The 19,029-nt window shown below is 43.8% G+C and overlaps 1 protein-coding gene across 2 annotated transcripts in view; it reads left to right on the forward strand.

The window, feature by feature from the left end:
- ACVR1B (activin A receptor type 1B) overlaps positions 1-18,787 on the forward strand; it is a 39,002-nt gene extending 20,215 nt beyond the window's left edge. Inside the window, exons 3-9 of one of the 2 annotated variants that reach the window (XM_035103365.2) lie at positions 2,499-2,747; positions 3,360-3,590; positions 8,217-8,384; positions 9,346-9,502; positions 11,482-11,606; positions 13,165-13,349; positions 14,750-18,787. In XM_035103365.2, coding sequence (XP_034959256.1) covers positions 2,499-2,747; positions 3,360-3,590; positions 8,217-8,384; positions 9,346-9,502; positions 11,482-11,606; positions 13,165-13,349; positions 14,750-14,875 — 1,241 coding nt within the window. In that variant the 3' untranslated portion in view covers positions 14,876-18,787. The remainder of the gene's footprint in view (positions 1-2,498; positions 2,748-3,359; positions 3,591-8,216; positions 8,385-9,345; positions 9,503-11,481; positions 11,607-13,164; positions 13,350-14,749) is intronic. The other variant, XM_035103376.2, reaches the window with a different exon arrangement.
- Positions 18,788-19,029: the final 242 nt, after the last annotated feature.

Consider the following 19,029-nt stretch of genomic DNA (forward strand, 5'->3'; position numbering starts at 1 on the left):
AGCCAAACAGGTTTGAGCACACATATCCTGCTAGATTTTTATTTAAATACCTTATCCGCCCTTTGGCATATTCACAGCTATGCAGGTTTTAGCACCCTGTTTAGGGCCTAGACAGGAGTTAAATTATGCATGAAATTCCTTTTTTTGTATATTATACCCTCTCACTGGAATGCTGCCTCACAGGCTTTTGATCAAGCGTCTGGACAACTCTCATATGACAAAAGCTTACATTGTTTGGGGCTTTTTATCTTAGACTAAAGGTAAGGGGTTACAGGATAAGAGGTTTATAAAATTGTGCATGGTGTAGAGCAGTGTTTCCCAAACTTGGGTCTCCAGCTGTTTTTGGACTACAATTCCCATCATTCCTAGCTAGCAAGATCAGTGGTCAGGGATGATGGGAAATGTAGTACAAAAACAACTGGAGACCCAAGTTTGGGAAACTCTGGTGTAGAGTAAGTAGATGGTTTTTTTCTCTTTCTTAAATGTAGACCAGGCATCCCCAAACTTTGGCCCTCCAGATGTTTTGGACTACAATTCCCATCTTCCCCGACCACTGGTCCTCTTAGCTAGGGATCATGGGAGTTGTAGTCCAAAACATCTGGAGGGCCGCAGTTTGGGGGATGCCTGATCTAGACTGCAGGATCATCCAATGATGCTTAATGGTAGGAAATTTGGGACAAACAAAAAGTGCACACAGCACATAGTTAAATTATGGAATTCACTACCATAAAATGTTGTGGTGGCCACCAACTTTGATGGCTTTAAAAAAGGAATTAGGCTTGTCATCCATGAATTTACCTATCAGTGTTTAGTAGTCAGGAGGGCTCTATACTGTTTCCAAGGTCAAAGGTAGCTTGCCTGCAAGGACCAGTTCAGATCATAGGTGTCTGGCTTGCTACTTTGGGAAACAGGTTGATAGGCCGCTGGGGCTGCTCTTCTGTTCTTATTTGCAGAGGGTGAAAAGTACACGTGAGAATCCCTTTGGCTCCCCCTCGTGACATCAAGTTCCATTGCAACTTAGTGTTCCTTTCAGACCCTAGAGAGCCTGTCTGCATGGCAGATTTCACAGAAAGGCAATGTGTTTGGAAAATTTTGGGATTAAGGTTAATGCATATTTACAGTGCATTAAATTCTAATGCTAAACCACACTATGGCTTAGCACAAATGGATGAGCGTGAGGGTTTAGCTCTGTGAGCTAAAGCATGGTTTGACTTAGTGTGTCTGCCGAACCTGGACTCATGGCTTGTCTCACTCCAGACAAACCATGAATTGCCCACCCCCAGCTTATTTTGTAATTAGAAAGCATATATAAATTTACACACAAACCACAAGGTTTGTTCTTGAGTTTCTCGCTTTTGGAGGAGACAAACCACAAGCCCAGAATTGGACAACGCTTAGGTCTGGGTAGTGCAGCAACAGGAAGGGAGGAACACACAGGCAGCAATCTTTTCTCCAGGAAACCACACACTTGTGAGTTTCCACTAAGCTATGGTTTGGCTTAGATTGTCTACACACGGTACATTTAAAGCACATTATTTGCCCTGGAGAATCCTGGAAATTGTAGCGCGGTGAGGGGTAAACTCAGTTCCCAGGATTGCTGGGGAAAGTCATGTGCTTTAAGTATATGGTGTGTGAATTAACTTAAAGCAAAACATTTGGGTTACATAATTAAGAAAGATAAAGAGGGACTATTTTCTCAGCTATGGAAGTTATGCTTAATATGCTTAGCCTGCATATCTACTATGGACTCAACAGCTTTATGTTCTGTTAAGTAGACAATTGCTGCATGTTGGAGTGAAGTTTCTGCTTATGCAAGTAGTTTCTGCCTTTCATAAAACATCATAACAGCAAAAGCCACACCTGAGAAGCACCTTCCTGCCATATAGTTACTTGAGGCCTAAAAGTGCTTGCTTTCAATAGAAGTGAGCAAATTTTCATGATTCTGGATTCTGGATTCTTCAGAGGGGATAAAGGAGATGCTGGATAAGTCCATGGAAGTAGCTTATGTTACTTTGAAGCAATGCTCGTCTTCTTATTTTGCATCATCATTCCATTTGTTTATATCACTGTGAGCAGAGACTTCTGAAAACCTAGGGACTGAAAACAAAAATCCCATTCATTTAGACTTTATTTCAGTATTACAGTGACCTGGTTCAGATATAATGCTGAACCCTGATTTAGTGCTATGAGCAAAAACCTCCGCCTACCTTCCATTTTCTCCTAACTGCAGTTTGTTTTAGTTCAGATGAAATGACAAACTGCAGTTGGTTGAAAACAAGAAGGGGATGCTCATGATCTCTGTGATGGAGGAAGGGTGCACATCCTCAGTGTAGCCAGTGTAAATTCCTGCCAATATCTTTCATCTCTCTTTGCTCCATACCTTTGGTTTTCGTCGTCACAGACTTTTCTGTGCACTTTTAAAATACAACCTAAAATTATTGCATGCGTGCTGGTTTTGAATTTGAAGGTGAAACATTTGTTCTTTGTCTCTCCTCAAGGGCATCGGAAAGATGACGAAACACCATCTGGCTGGGGACCTGTGGAGCTTGTGGCTGTGATTGCAGGCCCGGTGTTCCTTGTGTTCGTCATTATGATCATAGTGGTTTTTGTCTTTCACCACCACCAGCGAGTATATCACAATCGTCAACGGCTGGACATGGAAGATCCATCTTGCGAGATGTGTCTATCCAAGGACAAAACCCTTCAAGATTTAGTGTATGATCTGTCTACCTCTGGCTCTGGCTCAGGTACAAATGTCTTCCTTTTTATGCAACATTTTGTTTTTAAAAATGTTGCTAAGCTATGTTATAAGGCTCTAATTTTAGTAAAAATGCAGTATATTCACCTTTTTATGTTTTTATATGTGCTGTAAGCCACCCAGAGTACTGGGGAAACCCAGCCACAGGGGCAAGGTATAAATACTAAAATTACTATTATTATTCAATCATTTTCTTTAATGTGATAGAATTCTGAAACCGTTCTCCCTCTTAGTGTTGCAGTTTAAACAGTAGGTACTGAAAGCAATCGGCAAGCTGCCCTAAATTGGCTGCAGTTCTTCCCTTGAGTAGGCATTTGTTGTGAAGTTAAAGAAGAGAGCACTTTCTTCCTCAAAGTCAAGTTGTCAGCAGTTATTTTCCTTTCCCTTCTGTTGCACAGCAGGCGTAAAAATGGGCAGGGAAGGAAGGATGTGCCTTTGCTCCACTTCCTAATATGCTACAATAGGTGCCCATGTGACTTATCACCTTCCCATTGTAGATTATAGTTAAAATCAGGCCTGGCAAGGCTGCATTTACTTGGCCTACTTTCTTCTTTATACTGGCCTTGTCTTCCCTATCTCTAATTTAACCTTTTGCCGGCAGGTTTGCCGCTCTTTGTCCAGCGCACCGTGGCTCGGACAATTGTCCTGCAGGAAATAATCGGCAAAGGTCGTTTTGGGGAAGTGTGGCGTGGCCGGTGGCGTGGTGGCGATGTAGCTGTGAAAATCTTTTCTTCGCGGGAAGAAAGATCCTGGTTCAGAGAAGCCGAGATCTATCAAACGGTCATGCTGCGCCATGAGAATATTTTGGGGTTTATCGCTGCAGACAACAAAGGTATCATGCTGCTTCTGCATTCCAGTAAACAAACTAGAGTTACAGATTGTATTTTAAAATATTGCTTTGTGCTATCTGCAGTCTACATTATAGTTTCGTGGCGATGTTGAAGCCTCTGTGTCTGTTGACTGCGCTGATGTGTCATCCTGAAATGTTCGTGAATGCCTTAAGTGCTGAGAGATGAAGCAGCAACACAGCACAATTATTATTTTTACTGTTTTTGGTGAGAGGCCAGTTTCAATAGGGCTAAAACCTCACACTGACTCTGGTGGAGGAAGAAGGGCAAAGAAACTAGAAAGCTAAAGGATTATGGGCAAAGGAGGCATACTGTTGTCTTTCTGTATCTTAAGGCTTCCATAAGAGAAAATTCAGCTAGGGTCGTTCCCCTCTCCCCCCCCCCCCCAATATCACAATGATACAATAATAGACACTCCACCTGTCTTCACCTGGGAGTCACCATGAAGCACTCAATATGAAAAATCAATTTGAGCTAACCAGATATCACAATGGGAGGAGAGAGAGCTCAACTCAGGTGAGTTAACTCTAGACCCAGGTGTGGGGAACCTCTGGTCCTCCAGATGTTTCTGGACTACAACTTGCATCAACCCTGACCTATGGCCATGCCAACTGAGGCTGATGGGAGTTTGAGTCCGACTGCAACCGGTGGGCTGCAGTTTTCTTACCCCTGCTCTAAGTTGAGCGCAGGAAATGGCAGCAGTGACTAGCAGAACAGCTTTGAGTATCACTTTGCCTATGTCTCTCCATGACAGGGGCAGCCTTGCATTTGGCTGGTGGTAGGTAAAGCATAGAGCAACCAGAACCATCCCTCTCCCTCTTGCAGATGGGCAACCTTCACAGCCTTTGGCTTCTGATTGCTAACTGTAGTAGCAAAGCGGAACTGGTCACATTGACGTGGTTTGAATATGTGCAGAGTTCAGATGTATTACACTGTCACACTTCCCAAGCAGCATGTCACATTCCCCCTTCAAAATGTTGTTTGAATTCAGCTAGTTCAAATAATTCCTTTCTCAAAACTGATTTTATTGCAGACCAGTGTACAAATTACCATACTTTTCCCAGGCCTTCAGAAATGATTAACCTTCCATACTGTGAGGGCTCCTGCCTTTTGACTATCACCAACTTCTACAGTGTTTCTCATAAAATAAGACATACCTATAAAATAGGTACCCAGGTGGCGCTGTGGTTAAACCACTGAGCCTAGGGCTTGCTGATCAGAAGGTCGGCAGTTCGAATAGGAACCGCTACAGCGGGAAGGTAAACAGCGTTTCCGTGTGCTGCTCTGGTTTGCCAGAAGCGGCTTTGTCATGCTGGCCACATGACCTGGAAGCTATACGCCGGCTCCCTCGGCCAATAATGCGAGATGAGCGCGCAACCCCAGAGTCGGTCACGACTGGACCTAATGGTCAGGGGTCCCTTTACCTTTACCTATAAAATAAGCCATGGCAGGATTTTCATGCATTGACAAAATATAAGACATACCACAAAAATAAGCCGTAGTGGTGGGAGCAGGTCTGGATGGTGCCATGGAAGAGGAAGATGCTTGTCAGCGCCTGGAACCGGATGCTGCTGCCCCTCCAAAACGCCCAGCAGCGTGCACCACGTGGAGCCCTGACCGAGCAGGAGTCGGCAAAAGCAGCAGTACGCGCCCCGGCGGGATCCGACAAGAGTCGCAGCGCGCGCCGCGCCAACCCCCCGAGCCAGCGGGGCCCAGCAGCGCGCCCTGCTGAAGCGCTGACAAAGCGCCCAGCAGCGCCACGCGGAGCGCCCCGAGCCAGCGGGACCCAGCAGTGCTCTGTAGCACTTTGAATCCTCCTCCTGCTGCGGCTCGGGGAGCTCTGTGAGGCACTGCTGGGCACTTTGTCGGCGCTTCAACTGGGTCCCGCTGGCTCGGGGCTCCACACGGCATGCGCTGCTGGGCGCTTTGTCAGCGCTTCAGCAGCAGCAGCAGCCAGTTCCGCGCGCCAAGCCGCAGCAGGAAGAGGAGGTAATTTTTTAAAAAAAGACACACACACCCCGAAATAAATATAAATATAAGTAAAATAAATATAAGACAGTGTCTTATTTTAGGAGAAACATGGTAGTTTTGTGACTGGCTCATTTATTAGTTTTTCTGTGAGATTGTTCAAGCAAAACCTCCCTTGGGGTGGCTTGGTGCTAAGTAAGTCCTAGGACTTCATTATCGTCAAAGTCATCTGACTTCCTCCATTTCTGTCCAATCTGTTAAATTTCTCAACCTGGAAAACATATCCAGCCCATCACAGATGCTTCTGCTGCTATAGAAACCACTTAAGCTTAGTGCGCTTTATAAAATTCATGTCTCTGTACCAGCTTGGATATTGCCAGTTTTGAGAAACAGCTCTTGCATTATAGACCCGATCTTGCGCCTCTCATGCAAAATTGATAATCTTAACAGGAAACGAAGGTTAACGGTTGCTCTTATTAGTAGCTATTAAAGAGTATTCATTGTCTGATGATGCCAAGGAGAGCTGGTATAAAATGAGTTGCTTTAAAGTGTATGCAGTGTTGTGTGTGCTTATGTGTGGTTGGCCATTGGGGACACCAGTCATTTGCTCCTGTAATGCCACAACAATGTGCTTCACTTTGGAGCTGTTGATACTGCAGGAGTAAAAGAATGTTGTATGTGATTTATCACACACTGCCTTCTCTCGACAGCCAAGTCAGGCAGCTTCAGGGATCTGTCCCTTTCCTAGGGCTGGCCGATACCTGGTTTTCAACATTGTTATAAACATCGTGATATGCCTATATTTCACAATGTCTGAAATATGAATGGAGCTATGTAGAGGCATTGGCTGGCTTCACAGGTTTTCCCACATTGTGATTTTTGCATAGATCACACACACACACACAGATTCATGATATATTGCCAGGTGAAAAAATAGGAAACCAATATCATTATATGGACTTTGAACCCATTTTGGACGATATATCGCCCAACCCTAACACACATCATGATTCACAATATATCGATATAACACCCAGCCCTACCCTCTCCTTGGTCTCCCAGGGATCATTGCCTACTGCCTTTGCTAGAGATCATGACCATCAGTAGTGACAGGGAGAATTACTGTTGTTCCTCCCTGTGCCACTCACAGCAGTTCCAGTTTGTCTCATATCTGTAGGGTTTATTGGCGACAGATCTGGTCTGGCAGTTTGCTACTTCCTGGGAGGTTGTGGAGCCCATATCGAGATCCGGACACCATAAAGTTCATATGGCTGTTTGAAACTGCTACATGTCCTAAACAGTGGCAAGGTGATGAACCTGAAGTAGGGTTAGGGTATTAGACAATGTTTATTATTATTATTATTATTATTATTATTATTATTATTATTTAAAATCCAGCTTTTTGCCATGTACCATACAGCAATAAAATATACAAAACGTAAACATAAATGATTTATTCATTGCATTTATATCCCACCTTTTTCTCCAATGAGTTTCCCTACTCATTTAACCCCCACAACAACCCTGTGAGGTAGGTTAGGCTGAGAGGCAGTGACTGGCCCCATGGTCCAGTTGGGATTTGAACCCTGGTCTCAACTAACTGCTATGCCATACTGGCACCAAAATTTAAACCTCAAGAATTTAAAGGCCTCCTGGAATAAAGCGGTTTTGGCCAAGTTTCTGAAATTCAGTAAGGATGGTTCCTGTACAATTTTTTGTGGGAGGGAGTTCCATAGAGTTGGACCTATGACACTGTAGGCATGACTCCTTGTAGGCATGACTCCTCGATGCTTGGGGCCTGTAAGTAGCCACCAATGGTGCTCCTTCCAGTGATATCGGTGATCAACTACTAAAGAAGAGTGGCAAGAGAAACTGATGAACTACGCTGAGATGGCGAGACTAACAGGGAAAATTCGGAACCAGCAGGACCAGACTTTCCTAAAGGAATGGAAGAAGTTTTTGATATATTTGGAAAGCAAGCAATTGTAACCAATAGACATCGCTTGTAGGGTTAAAAGAAGTTTTGTAAGGAGTGATTTATAAATTATTGTGAAAAGAATTAAGAATAGATGTATTGGAAATTAGAGTTTATAGCAATAATTGGAGTAACAAAATGAATAATTAGAAAGACTTTAGAAAACCATCAGTCAAGTTTGAAGGAAGTCTTAGGCTGTGATAGCCAAAAATTTCGAAATGATGTTTTAAGAGGATGTTATGCTGGAAAATAAAAACAATTATTGAAACTGATGTCGGTGATCAACTTAGAGTGTACAAAGTGTAAGGCATCGTGGGACTGAGTGATTCAGGGCTTTGTATACTAGTACAGCAGCCTTGAACTTGACCTAGTAGCTCCCATAGTAAATTTCTGCAAACATATGCACACCGGATAGCTCCATTAGAGCATGCTGCTGGTAACTCCAAGGTTGCAGGTTTGAACTGCATATTCCTGCATTGCAGGGGGTTGGACTAGATTGATCCCTTCCAACTCTACAATTCTATTCAGTAAACAGATTTTTCCTCAACTGTTCCGCCTTTTGTTGTATATGCTACCTGCTGTTCTTCAATGAATTCTCGTGCAAAAGTATGGCTGCCGTTTTCTTTACCCTTTTAATGTGCCCTTCTCCCATTTGCCTTGCCAACAGATAATGGCACTTGGACTCAGTTGTGGTTGGTCTCTGATTACCACGAGCATGGCTCTCTGTTTGATTACCTCAACCGATACACTGTAACCATTGAGGGGATGATTAAATTGGCTCTGTCCGCTGCCAGTGGACTAGCACACCTGCACATGGAAATTGTGGGAACCCAAGGTAAGAAACAGGTTTGACAGATGCAAATTTTACAGAGGTCATTTAGGAAATGACAGGGCTTCTCTTAAGACCAGCACAAACTGAGGAACACAAAGTAGCTCATTCTTTAGATCACGGGTAGGCAACATAAGGGCCCATGGGAGTCGTTTAACCGGCCCATGAGCTGCCCTCGAACCGAGCCACCCGCTTGGCGAGTCCCTACATGCTGCGCTAAACTGGCACAGCGCAGGGACTCGCTTCTGCAGCACCGGAAATTGTGTCTGTGCAGATGCCAGAAATCGTGTCTGTGCAGACGCCAGAAATCGCACACGCGTGCAATCCGGCCCACAGAGGGATCTCCACTGGAGTGAACCGGCCCAGGCAAGGTAAACCTTGCCGACCCCTGCTTTAGATGAAAGCAGGAAGGAAGTTTAAGTCAGCTGGTAATGAGACTAGTAGAATTTAGGGCAAAACTGGTTGACTGCACTTTGAAAGCTACAGAGGGGCATCTGCTTCACCCACTAGCCCAGTTTTGGATCCTCAGGGTCCCTGCAAACTCTACAATTCTGTGGTTCTATGAAACCACAGATTGCTTGAGGAACCACAGTTACAGGTAAGCTACCTGTATAAACCACAGTTCCCTACATTAGAAATAATGAGGAACTGTAGTTTGAGATGATCAGGATTGGTTTCCCAATTTCCCAGTTCCAGTGCTTGTTCATATCTGCTAAACTATCGTTTTAACAATATATATCTGCACAAGGCCACTATCCTATCTAGGAGCAGTTGGCTGGCTCTTGCACGGAGTCTGATAAGAGATCTTGTTTATTTCCTTCATAGTTAACACTTTGTAGTTTGTAGGTTAACACCGACGTAGCTTTTGTGGTGCTGTCTGCTCCTTTTCAGACTTTATTATTGGCAAATAATTTTATCATTACACCAAAGGACAATTGTAGGATTCTCTTTCATTACGTTTTGCTAGGAAAACCTGGGATTGCTCACCGGGACTTGAAATCCAAGAATATACTGGTGAAGAAGAATGGAACTTGTGCCATTGCCGACTTGGGTCTGGCTGTCCGCCATGATGCTGTTACTGATACAATTGACATAGCCCCCAATCAGAGGGTTGGAACAAAGCGGTAAGAAAATGGTGGCTCACCTGATCAGGCTTTGGGTGAAGAGCCAAAAATACGACCGAAAGTTGTTGCAGTTGCTTTGTCTATAGCAGGGCTGCCTGACCATTTTTGGCCAAAGGGCCACATTGACCCTTGTCCAACCTCCGAGGGGGCAGCATACCAATGGTGAATGTGGTCATCCCATGCTCTCAGACACAAATCGGGCATGCAGAATTTACACACATGAGACACACAGAGATACGGAGGTGAGGGACACATAGCCCTCAGCTGATCAATGTAGATGAGCTCTGAAGTGGGGCTATCACTCCCTCCCTGCTCATTGAATGATAGATGGTGGAGACCAGGGAGAAATTTAAATTTCTCTGCCCAACCAGTTCTGTTCTACTTGAGTCCCCTCCCCCACTGCTGCCCAAATCGGTGTGTCTTTGGCCAGAAAATTTTACTTGTGCTTGGGGAGAGAGGATTGGCTCAGGCTAGGGGTGACCGATATCTGGTTTTCAGCTTCGTAATATCACCAGCTAAGCATTGCGATATACTGATATGTCACAATGTGTGAAATAAGGATGGAGCTATGTTAGAGGCATTGGCTGGCTTCACGGTTTTTCCCACATTGTGATTTTTGCATAGTACACGCGCGCACACACACATACATACATACATCGTGATTCGTGATATATTGCCAGGTCAAAAATTATGAAACAGATATGGGTTTCAAGCCAGTTTTGGACGATTTATTGATGTATCATCCAGCCTTAGCCCAGGCTAGCTGTTGACAAACCCTGGTTTGTATTCTCTCCACTTTTTTTCCTAGATCAGACACTTGCCAAGTGCTCACTGGTTTGTTTTGCCTACATGCAACATTAAGCATAGACATTTGACTGGCTGAAAGCATTTTTAAAAGCATTAACTTCATTAGAACCCCCCCCCCTTTTTTAAGTCACTAACAGGTTTGTTATTAATGTTAATGATAAAAACAAATTAGTTAACTGTTTGTTTGACTGCAGTAATCTGACTTTAACAATAGCTGGACACCTAGCGCAAGAATTCAACAACTGCTTCTCTGTACTTTTTGCATGAATCACATACTCAGAAGAGCAGAATTTGTACTGCGCTTTTATCTGTGATCACCCCCACCCCCCAAAAAATACTTTCAAGCAATTGGGGATGACTTACAGTAGTGTTTCATGCATTTTACTTAAACTATTATTCTCGGTTGTTTCAACAGCTTTTTATTTTTTATTTAGACAGGAGTAGTCTCTCGAGCATTTCTGGGAGGTGGCAGAAACAATGGGCATCATTTTGAAATTGTTGGAAAGTGCTGGACATGGCTGCTCACATCATTCATATTCCTACACACACAAACACACAAACACACACACACACCCCTCTCAAGATGACATGAGCATACAGTGCTACCTCGGTTTACGACGACAATCCGTTCCGGGGAGCTGGTCGCTCCCCGAGTTCGTTGCTCGCCGAAGGCATGCTTGTGTGTGAAGCGCTGATAGAGCACTTGTGCGCATCCGCGCGCGCGGAACCCGGATGTAAATACTTCCAGGTCCACGACAGTCGCTCTCCGAGTTCGTCATAAACGGAGGTGGTTGCAAACCAAGGTTCCACTGTAATTCAAAATTTCAATTTCAAAATACACACACACACACACACACACACACACACACACACACACACAAAACAAAATATGAACTGAACATTAAATTCTGCCCCCTGCTGCTTATGTCATCTTGAGGGTTTTTTTTTTAAAAGCTAAAGGCAATAATTACTTTAAAAAAAAGTCTTTCAGAATGTGCAGTTGAGTTGAATGGGCTTTCAAACAAGGGGCCCTGCCATGAAAATTGTTATTCTTGAGTCATAGTTACAGCAACAGATACTTCTATATTACTCTCAGGTACCATAATAGTATTAGTTTTTACCCACAATAGATGCTATAGTAATTAATGTGATTTGTTCTTCTTTTGATTCAGCTACATGGCTCCTGAGGTTCTTGATGAAACAATTAACATGAAGCATTTTGATTCATTTAAATGTGCTGATATCTATGCCCTGGGACTAGTTTATTGGGAAATTGCTCGGAGATGCAACTCAGGAGGTAATGGCTTTCTTTTTTTCTTTGCGTAGAAATGAAGAGGGTTTCTGTCTGTTCCAAATGTTGCAATAAAACAGTGCCATCCAAATGCACAGAATTTTTTAAAGGGTGTAGACTAGAGATGTAATTAGGAGGAGCATGGGAGCTGCCCGTCTTGTTTGGAGAAGGAAGTAGTCTTGCTGATTCAGAAGATCACGTTCCCATTGACTCAGCATTTTAATCAGACTCTCACTAATGGGTTTGGTGGGGATTATTGACATGTCTTTGGTGGGTGGAGTCTCTGTTCTAGATGACTTTTTAAATGGTTGTTCCTGTTTTCTTGGATACACTGAGTTGTTAACATGAAGTATTAATCAACATCACCTGACATAATCTGAGTTCACATGTGCATGTTTGGTAATTCACATATTGGCATATTTAGTTTCAGAAAAGTTTCAAGAATATGCTGGTCACTATGTGTGTTATTTTGATGGTCAAATAGTGGGCATTATAATTTAGATTCCCCCCCGGTTGTATTCTTTGTCATGGACTGAGGAAAGCTGATTGCTTCTCCAATTATTGGGTGTCTAATAAGAGATGAGAACAGGGAAAGCCTGGGACTTGAGCTGAGTGAAAGCAATATGCAAAAGCAGCCCATGTGAGCGAGGGGCAGAGTAATTTAACACCCCACTCTGGGCTGCAGGGCAGGTATGTTGGATGTGACAGAGGTATCCCTCTGCTCAGCTCCCCCAGCTGTGCTGTCCACCTGCCGACAGCCACCAACAAAGTGGCACATGTCACTCTGCTGGTACAGCAGTTCCCCTTCCAAATGGCAGTCAGGTGTGAGTGCCATCAGCAGCATTGCCTGTGAAAGGCTCCAAAAATGGGCATTCCAGGGACTGGGGGAATCAAGCTAGTCTCCCTGTCATTGCATGGTAGCATTGTCCTCAATTCTGTCCTGATTGCAGGAAACTTACTGCTCCTCACCTGCCATGAACAGTAGGACTGTAGATGTTGTGGTTGCCCTGCAAAGCCCCGCCAGCAGTGTTTGGATTGTGTCCTAAAAATATTTCAGATTTGTGCTGGGAATATAGAAATGGTGTGGGAGGTACGGCTGCCGCTGCTGTCAAAACCCTGGCAAACTTGTGGAACATCCGCACAGCTCGGGCCATTGACACAGTCTCCCCATAGCATCCTCTCCCGCTTTGTGGAGCCTTCTTGGCTTCTTGGTATACTCCAGAGCTTTGGGCAAGGAAACAAGCTGGGAGACAGATTGAACGTGAATGGAGGAAAACTCTGGCCAGATGGAATGTAAGATAGGATACAGTTGTGGGTACAGCGGTGCTTTTTCAATTAATTGTGTAGGAATTTTAAGGTATGTAATGTCATTAAACTTTTCTCTAATTTATGATTGAGTTTGTTGAAGATTACACACACACACACACACACACACACACACACACACACACACACACTCTTTCTTGGATGCAACAGTGTATTAATATAGTTCTGTTTTGCATCGTTTCTCGTTTGGTGTGTGTGTGACTAGCTTTTCTCTCTCTCCCCGCCCTCAACCTTTTAGGTATTCATGAAGAATATCAGCTGCCATACTATGACCTTGTACCGTCTGACCCCTCCATAGAAGAAATGCGGAAGGTTGTATGTGACCAGAAGCTACGGCCTAACGTTCCCAACTGGTGGCAGAGTTACGAGGTACAGTTTGACTGTCACAAAGGCTATAGCAACTTGCCACTTCTTGAACAAGAGGTACCGACAAAAATATTAATATTAATAACATTTGCCACATTAGCTAGAGCAGAAAGGGAAACTAGCCCTCTGTTGGCATAACTCTTGTGAGAAAGGCCTGTGCGAGCTTTTTATGGCAGCCTGAATGGTCTTGTAATGGAGAACCAAAACTACCTACAGAAGGCAGGATTTCAGTGTGCTAAAAGGAGGTGGCTAAGTATGTGAGACCAGTATCTTCTTTTGGGATTCTGAAAGTGCAACTTTTTCTGAGAGACAAAGGAGTTGATTTGCAGTCAGTGGCCTGGTTCGCACGTCACATTAAACCATTAGAAACCACAAGCGGACGACACGACAAGCCAGACCATGCCTTGTGGAAGCGCCTGCTATTTCACGTTATACCACAATTTATTTTCACTATGATTAAAAGCAACGTGTGAAACAGGTCAGTGATTTATGGTCCAGGCGGTGGAGCAAACATGATATAACAGTTCTCTTAATGTTCGTCCAAGCACCCTGTTTTTAGCATGCAATTTCAAATGGTTTTGAAATGGTCTGGCGCCACACTAAGCTGGGATATGGGTGTGTGTTAGAACACTTGAATGACCATGTTCCCATTTGATCTTAGCTGATTGACACAGTTTGAAAGCACACTTAGAAAATTGTTCTCCAAGTTGGCCGTGTGTTGTTTTTATTGATATTGATAATAATTATTGGAATTAAATCTAATAGGAATTTGGTTTATCGCTGAGCGTTTAATGTGTCTGGGAGTAAGCTTATTCTTGGCCGTTTCAGCCAAGCCATGCCCTCCTGCCCTACACCTGAGATCAGATGTGGGGCAGGTAAAAATCTGACCAAGCCAAAAAAAGAGTTTTGAACACACTTGTGCAGTGCTATGTCTGGTCTTGCTGTGCACCTTGGAATCGGATGGTTGTCTGGTCTTGAGAACCCCTTTGCAAGATCTAGCTCCCCTCCTTGATCTAGTGCAGGCGTAGGCAAACTCGGCCCTCCAGATGATTTGGGACTACAATTCCAACATCCCTGACCACTGGTCCTCTTAGCTAGGGTGATGGGAGTTGTAGTCCCAAATCATCTGGAGGGCCGAGTTTTCCTATGCCTGATCTAGTGGGTAGTGCCGGTAAACAGAAGCCAGTTTATGCAGGTGGCCTTACCTGTGTGAGGGTCACATGGTGACCGGAAAAGCCTGCTCTCAGGGATAGAGAAATGGTCTACTTGAAGGGAATTAGCAAGGCCATGTCTGTGCATGGATTGATCTTTGTATGCTGTGCTGTCTGTAGCGAAGTAAGACATACCCACACAGCATATGCAACGAGCCCTATGTAGACTGAAAGAGACGTTTCATTGAATATGCCATTGAGAGATCCCTGATGTCCTCTCTCTCTCCCCCCCCCCTGTTTTTTTAGGCTTTGCGAGTTATGGGGAAAATGATGCGAGAGTGCTGGTATGCCAATGGAGCAGCACGACTAACAGCGTTGCGCATCAAGAAAACTCTTTCTCATCTCAGTATCCACGAGGATGTGAAAGTTTAGTCTGCAAGCCCCTTTCCCGAGGAAACTGCGCAAAAGCTGCCATGCTAGAATTGATGAGTGGTGGAGAAGGCCTACCTCGTATTTCTACACAGCCTGCTCCTATCAGCTGGACAACTTGGCGTGCAGGTTAGGTGACGAAAGTGGACACCCACAGACTTGACTCCCTTCCTGATTCACGAGTGAAATTCATCTGTTTTTCTAATCCCCTCCTGAGAGCGTAAGGATGGGCTTGTTGTATAGAGAGAAAAGTTGACCGCAACCGTATCTTGTTGTTTCTCTGATGGAAATCCCTGTAAATCCTAGCGACATGCTTGTCGGGGACAGCCCTGTGGCTTAGGGGAAGTGCTTGAGGACCAACGTATGCACACACATGCACACACAAGATTTGTGTGCTCCCTTGTCTGGCCATTTGAAGCTCTTAGTCCTTTCCTAGTCTGACAGATCCTAAACCACCGCAGCCATTAGTGTCCAGCAGCGTGAGCATGTGCAAAGGTACGTGTCCCTGTGCCCCTTTGGTATTATCGTGTCTGCTTGTGCCCTGTGCATGTGCAAATGTAGAGCGTCCTCGTGTGAAAGTGCAGGTGCTCGTGCTCTCTTTGTCCCACATGTTGAGCATCGTTATCTCTTTTTCCTCTCACTAGGGAAGGGTGCGGGGGGATCCCCCCCTGCCAATTTTTAGACCCATTGGGGCACTACACAAAACTATCTCACTGCCATCCTTCCCTTCTTTTCAAAGCAGGGAATAGGTTTTATTATGAGTGTGTGTTTTAGCTTCAGGGTCTCCTGTGTTATCAGGGCTGGGTGGCAAAGTCCAGTCTGCAGAAGGAATAGATGTCGGGTGAAATCAGTGCTGGTCCTCCTGGTTAAAGGAAGCAAGGCAAAATTAGGGGTGTGGGAAGCAGTTGACCTTTCAGGATCGTTGCCGTTCTATTTCTCAAGAAACAACTCTAGCATTTTAAACATTTCTCTAATGAAGCATCTGTGGCAAAATAGTGTATTCAGAGGCTTCCTGTGAAGATTTTTCCCTTAAGGAATGATGACTGCAAAACTAAACTTTTTATTATTATTAGAAGTGTGTGTGTGTGTGTGTGTGTGTGTGTGTATGTGTGTGTGTGTATATATATATGTTGTGTGTGTGTACATATATGTATGTATGTGGTCTCCCGTATTCTGGAAGTGATTATGTGTCACTTGGAATGGGATGGGGGGGGAGAGTTTGGAATGGATTAACTTGCATGCATTTTGTTTCAGTTAAATGATCAGGGTGTAATAAGACTGATTTGGCTGTCGTGTTTGCTTTGGGAACAGCCCAAGACTGTATTATGATGCAAATAATGCGTTGAAAACTCCATAGTATGTGGGTTGGGTGTTTGTGGTAGATAACTCCTGAAGCCATAACTTTTAACTGGAATGGTTTGACTATTGTTTGTTAATTCTTATTTAATTGGGAGGGTCTGGATTTTAACTTTTTTTACTATTCTTTATAAGAGAAGTAAAATTGATAATTACCTCTCATTCTCTTTTTAAAGAAATCACTGAAAAAATATCTGAAAAAAAATGCACACAGCTCAATTTTACACTGGAACTGTTTCTACTCAAATTGTGCGCCCTGACTTCTGAGAGGAGACATTATGTCCACTCTGAGACAGGGCATTTTTTAAGTACAGTATATAAAACATTGTGTGTTTTGCTGTCTGTGGGTGTAGGTGTTCGTCTCTGTCTCTTCCTCCTTCAGCCCCTTCTCTTGTTCTCAACTGTGTCAGTTTGTAAAGTTGAAGAAGCATTGTCGTGTTGTGAATTGGAGTCAGTTTTACACGCTCCTTTTGGTTTGAAGCAAACTGTAGCTTCCTCCAGGGCTGTGTTTTGAAAATCTCAGGCGCTCTTATTCACAGAGGGACAAGTGGAGTTTGCCCTTCTCGTAAAACCTGCTGCCTTCTGTGATTCTGTTTCTGATTGCTTTTGAGCCAGAGGCTACCACACCTCTCCAGCAAATGGACACAGCTTACCAAATCACCTCTACAACTTGGTTCTAAGATGAAAAGCACCTTGACATTTGTCTAGATCCTGTATTCCCATCAATGAAAAATTGACTACTTGGTTGCTGACATTGGAAGCTATCATGGCGGTTTAAATTTGGAAGATGCACATGTCCACCTCGCAGCGGTAACATAATTCCATTGCTAAGTCCTCCTTAGTTGGTTTATTTTTTTTTTAAGTAACAAGGGAGCCATGGTCCTTTGAAACTGCTTGGTCTTAGTGGCTGGAAGAGTTGAGGAAGCTGTAGTGTGGCTATGAAATTAACATGGTGCCTAAGCAGATTCTGAGTGTTTCCCCCAAGAAGCAAGTTGTACACTCTAACTTTATGGCATTGCAGTGTTAGGCACGCCACTTGGAAGTGTGATGAGAACGTACTTCTATGTAAAGCAGAAGCAGGCAGCATGATGACCTCCTGTCATCCCTAGCAAGCATGGCCAGTAGCCAAGGAATGATGGAGGCCTACACATCTGAAGGGCATGTTGTTGACTGTCCCTGATGTAAAAGCAGCTTGAATTGGAGTACAACTCACCTAATTAATATCTTACAATAACTTATCACCGCTACACAGACACACCTCTGTTGTGTCCTTATGAATAAGCCAACTGTGTAGTCCTGCACCTTGAAAGGTAAAAGGGATAGGCTGTATCACAACGATTGGCTTCTAGAGCATAGCTGCCAAGTTATCCCTTTTTTAAAGGGATTTTCCCTTATGCTGAATAGGCTTCCTCGCGAGAAAAGGGAAAACTTGGCAGCTATGTTCTAGAGTCATAATAATACGCATTTCTCAAAGAGGCTGCGGAAGCCTCTTGCAGCAGAAACACATTTTTGCTCAGTGCTGCTCCGGAGTGCTATCAGAAAAAGGAGCAAGGCAGCTAGCTGAAGAGCATTTAAAAGCACTGTGCCATTATATGGCTAGATGCTCATTTAGCACATTTCTCTCTTCTAACATATATCTGACCAGTGACATGTAGACGTTGGCTGTGGTTGCAATTTACAGCACTGCAAATTGCAGCAGTCTGAAGGAGGACAGGTTTTCCTGCTCCCACTTCACCTGCTACAAAGATAAATAGGGATAGAAATCTTTATGTCACACTCAAAGGAATGTTGTTCTGTCCCACTCCCAGAAAGAAGTGGGCAAGTTGGAGGACCACTAGTTTCTTCTTAAAATTCAAACAGAACACAGTTGCACTCAGTTGTGCATGTTTTCTTCTTAATAATGTGAAAAATTCAAATAGAAGACATACCCAACAGTGCAGCTAACTGCTGAGATCTTTTTTTAGACAGCTTTAACTAAGGGCACCTAGGAGAATGAAGAAAACCAATAACTGTAGCCAGACATCCATGAAGTTTTTAGTCCACTGGTCTGAAGTTCAGGTAAGTCACAGGATGGAATTCAAGTTCTTAATTCCATTTGGGAACGAGCGACTAGCTTCATCTTGGCATCAAGGCAGACATGAAAGAATCTGGTGGTGTCAAACCTCCAAATGGAAAAGAGTTCATTCACTACTTTTTTTCTTTTCAAATCTAGAAGATGGAAGGTGTGGGTTCCTGGCTGGTACTATTAGATTTTGTCAGGTGGCACACTGGCTTCAGAATAGATCATTCTGGTACTGTTGTCTGTCTCTTCCCTGCCCCCTCCCCCTTTTCCCACTTTCTCGTCCACCTACCCCTGATTCCTACTTGATCTTTATATTTCGTTCAGGTTTTGTATGTTTTATTAGAAAAAAGACTGTAAAATAGCCACTTAGACACTTTACCTCCTCAGTATGCAAATGTAAATACATGTAATATAGTAAAGAAAAATCTTTTGTTTTAATATAAGAATGAGGCTGTCCAATTTTCTGTTGTACATTATTAAAAGTTTGTTTTTATTCACTTAAGCTCTGCAAAGTTTTCTTTTCTGGTTAATTCTAGCTAACAGTACTCTAATAACCATAGACTTATGAGCAGCCACAGGTGACATTGACACAGGCTGGAAATGGACCGAGCCACCCGTCACTCTTTGGGAACATGTTCTCCGGAAGATGGTGGACTCTTCTTCATTGGAGGTTATTAAACTGAGGTCGGATCGCCATCTGTCGGGGGATTCTTTAGCAGTGATTCCTGCATTGCAGAAG

The sequence above is a fragment of the Zootoca vivipara genome, chromosome 2 (genome assembly GCF_963506605.1).
Source record: "Zootoca vivipara chromosome 2, rZooViv1.1, whole genome shotgun sequence".
Taxonomy (NCBI): domain Eukaryota; kingdom Metazoa; phylum Chordata; class Lepidosauria; order Squamata; family Lacertidae; genus Zootoca; species Zootoca vivipara.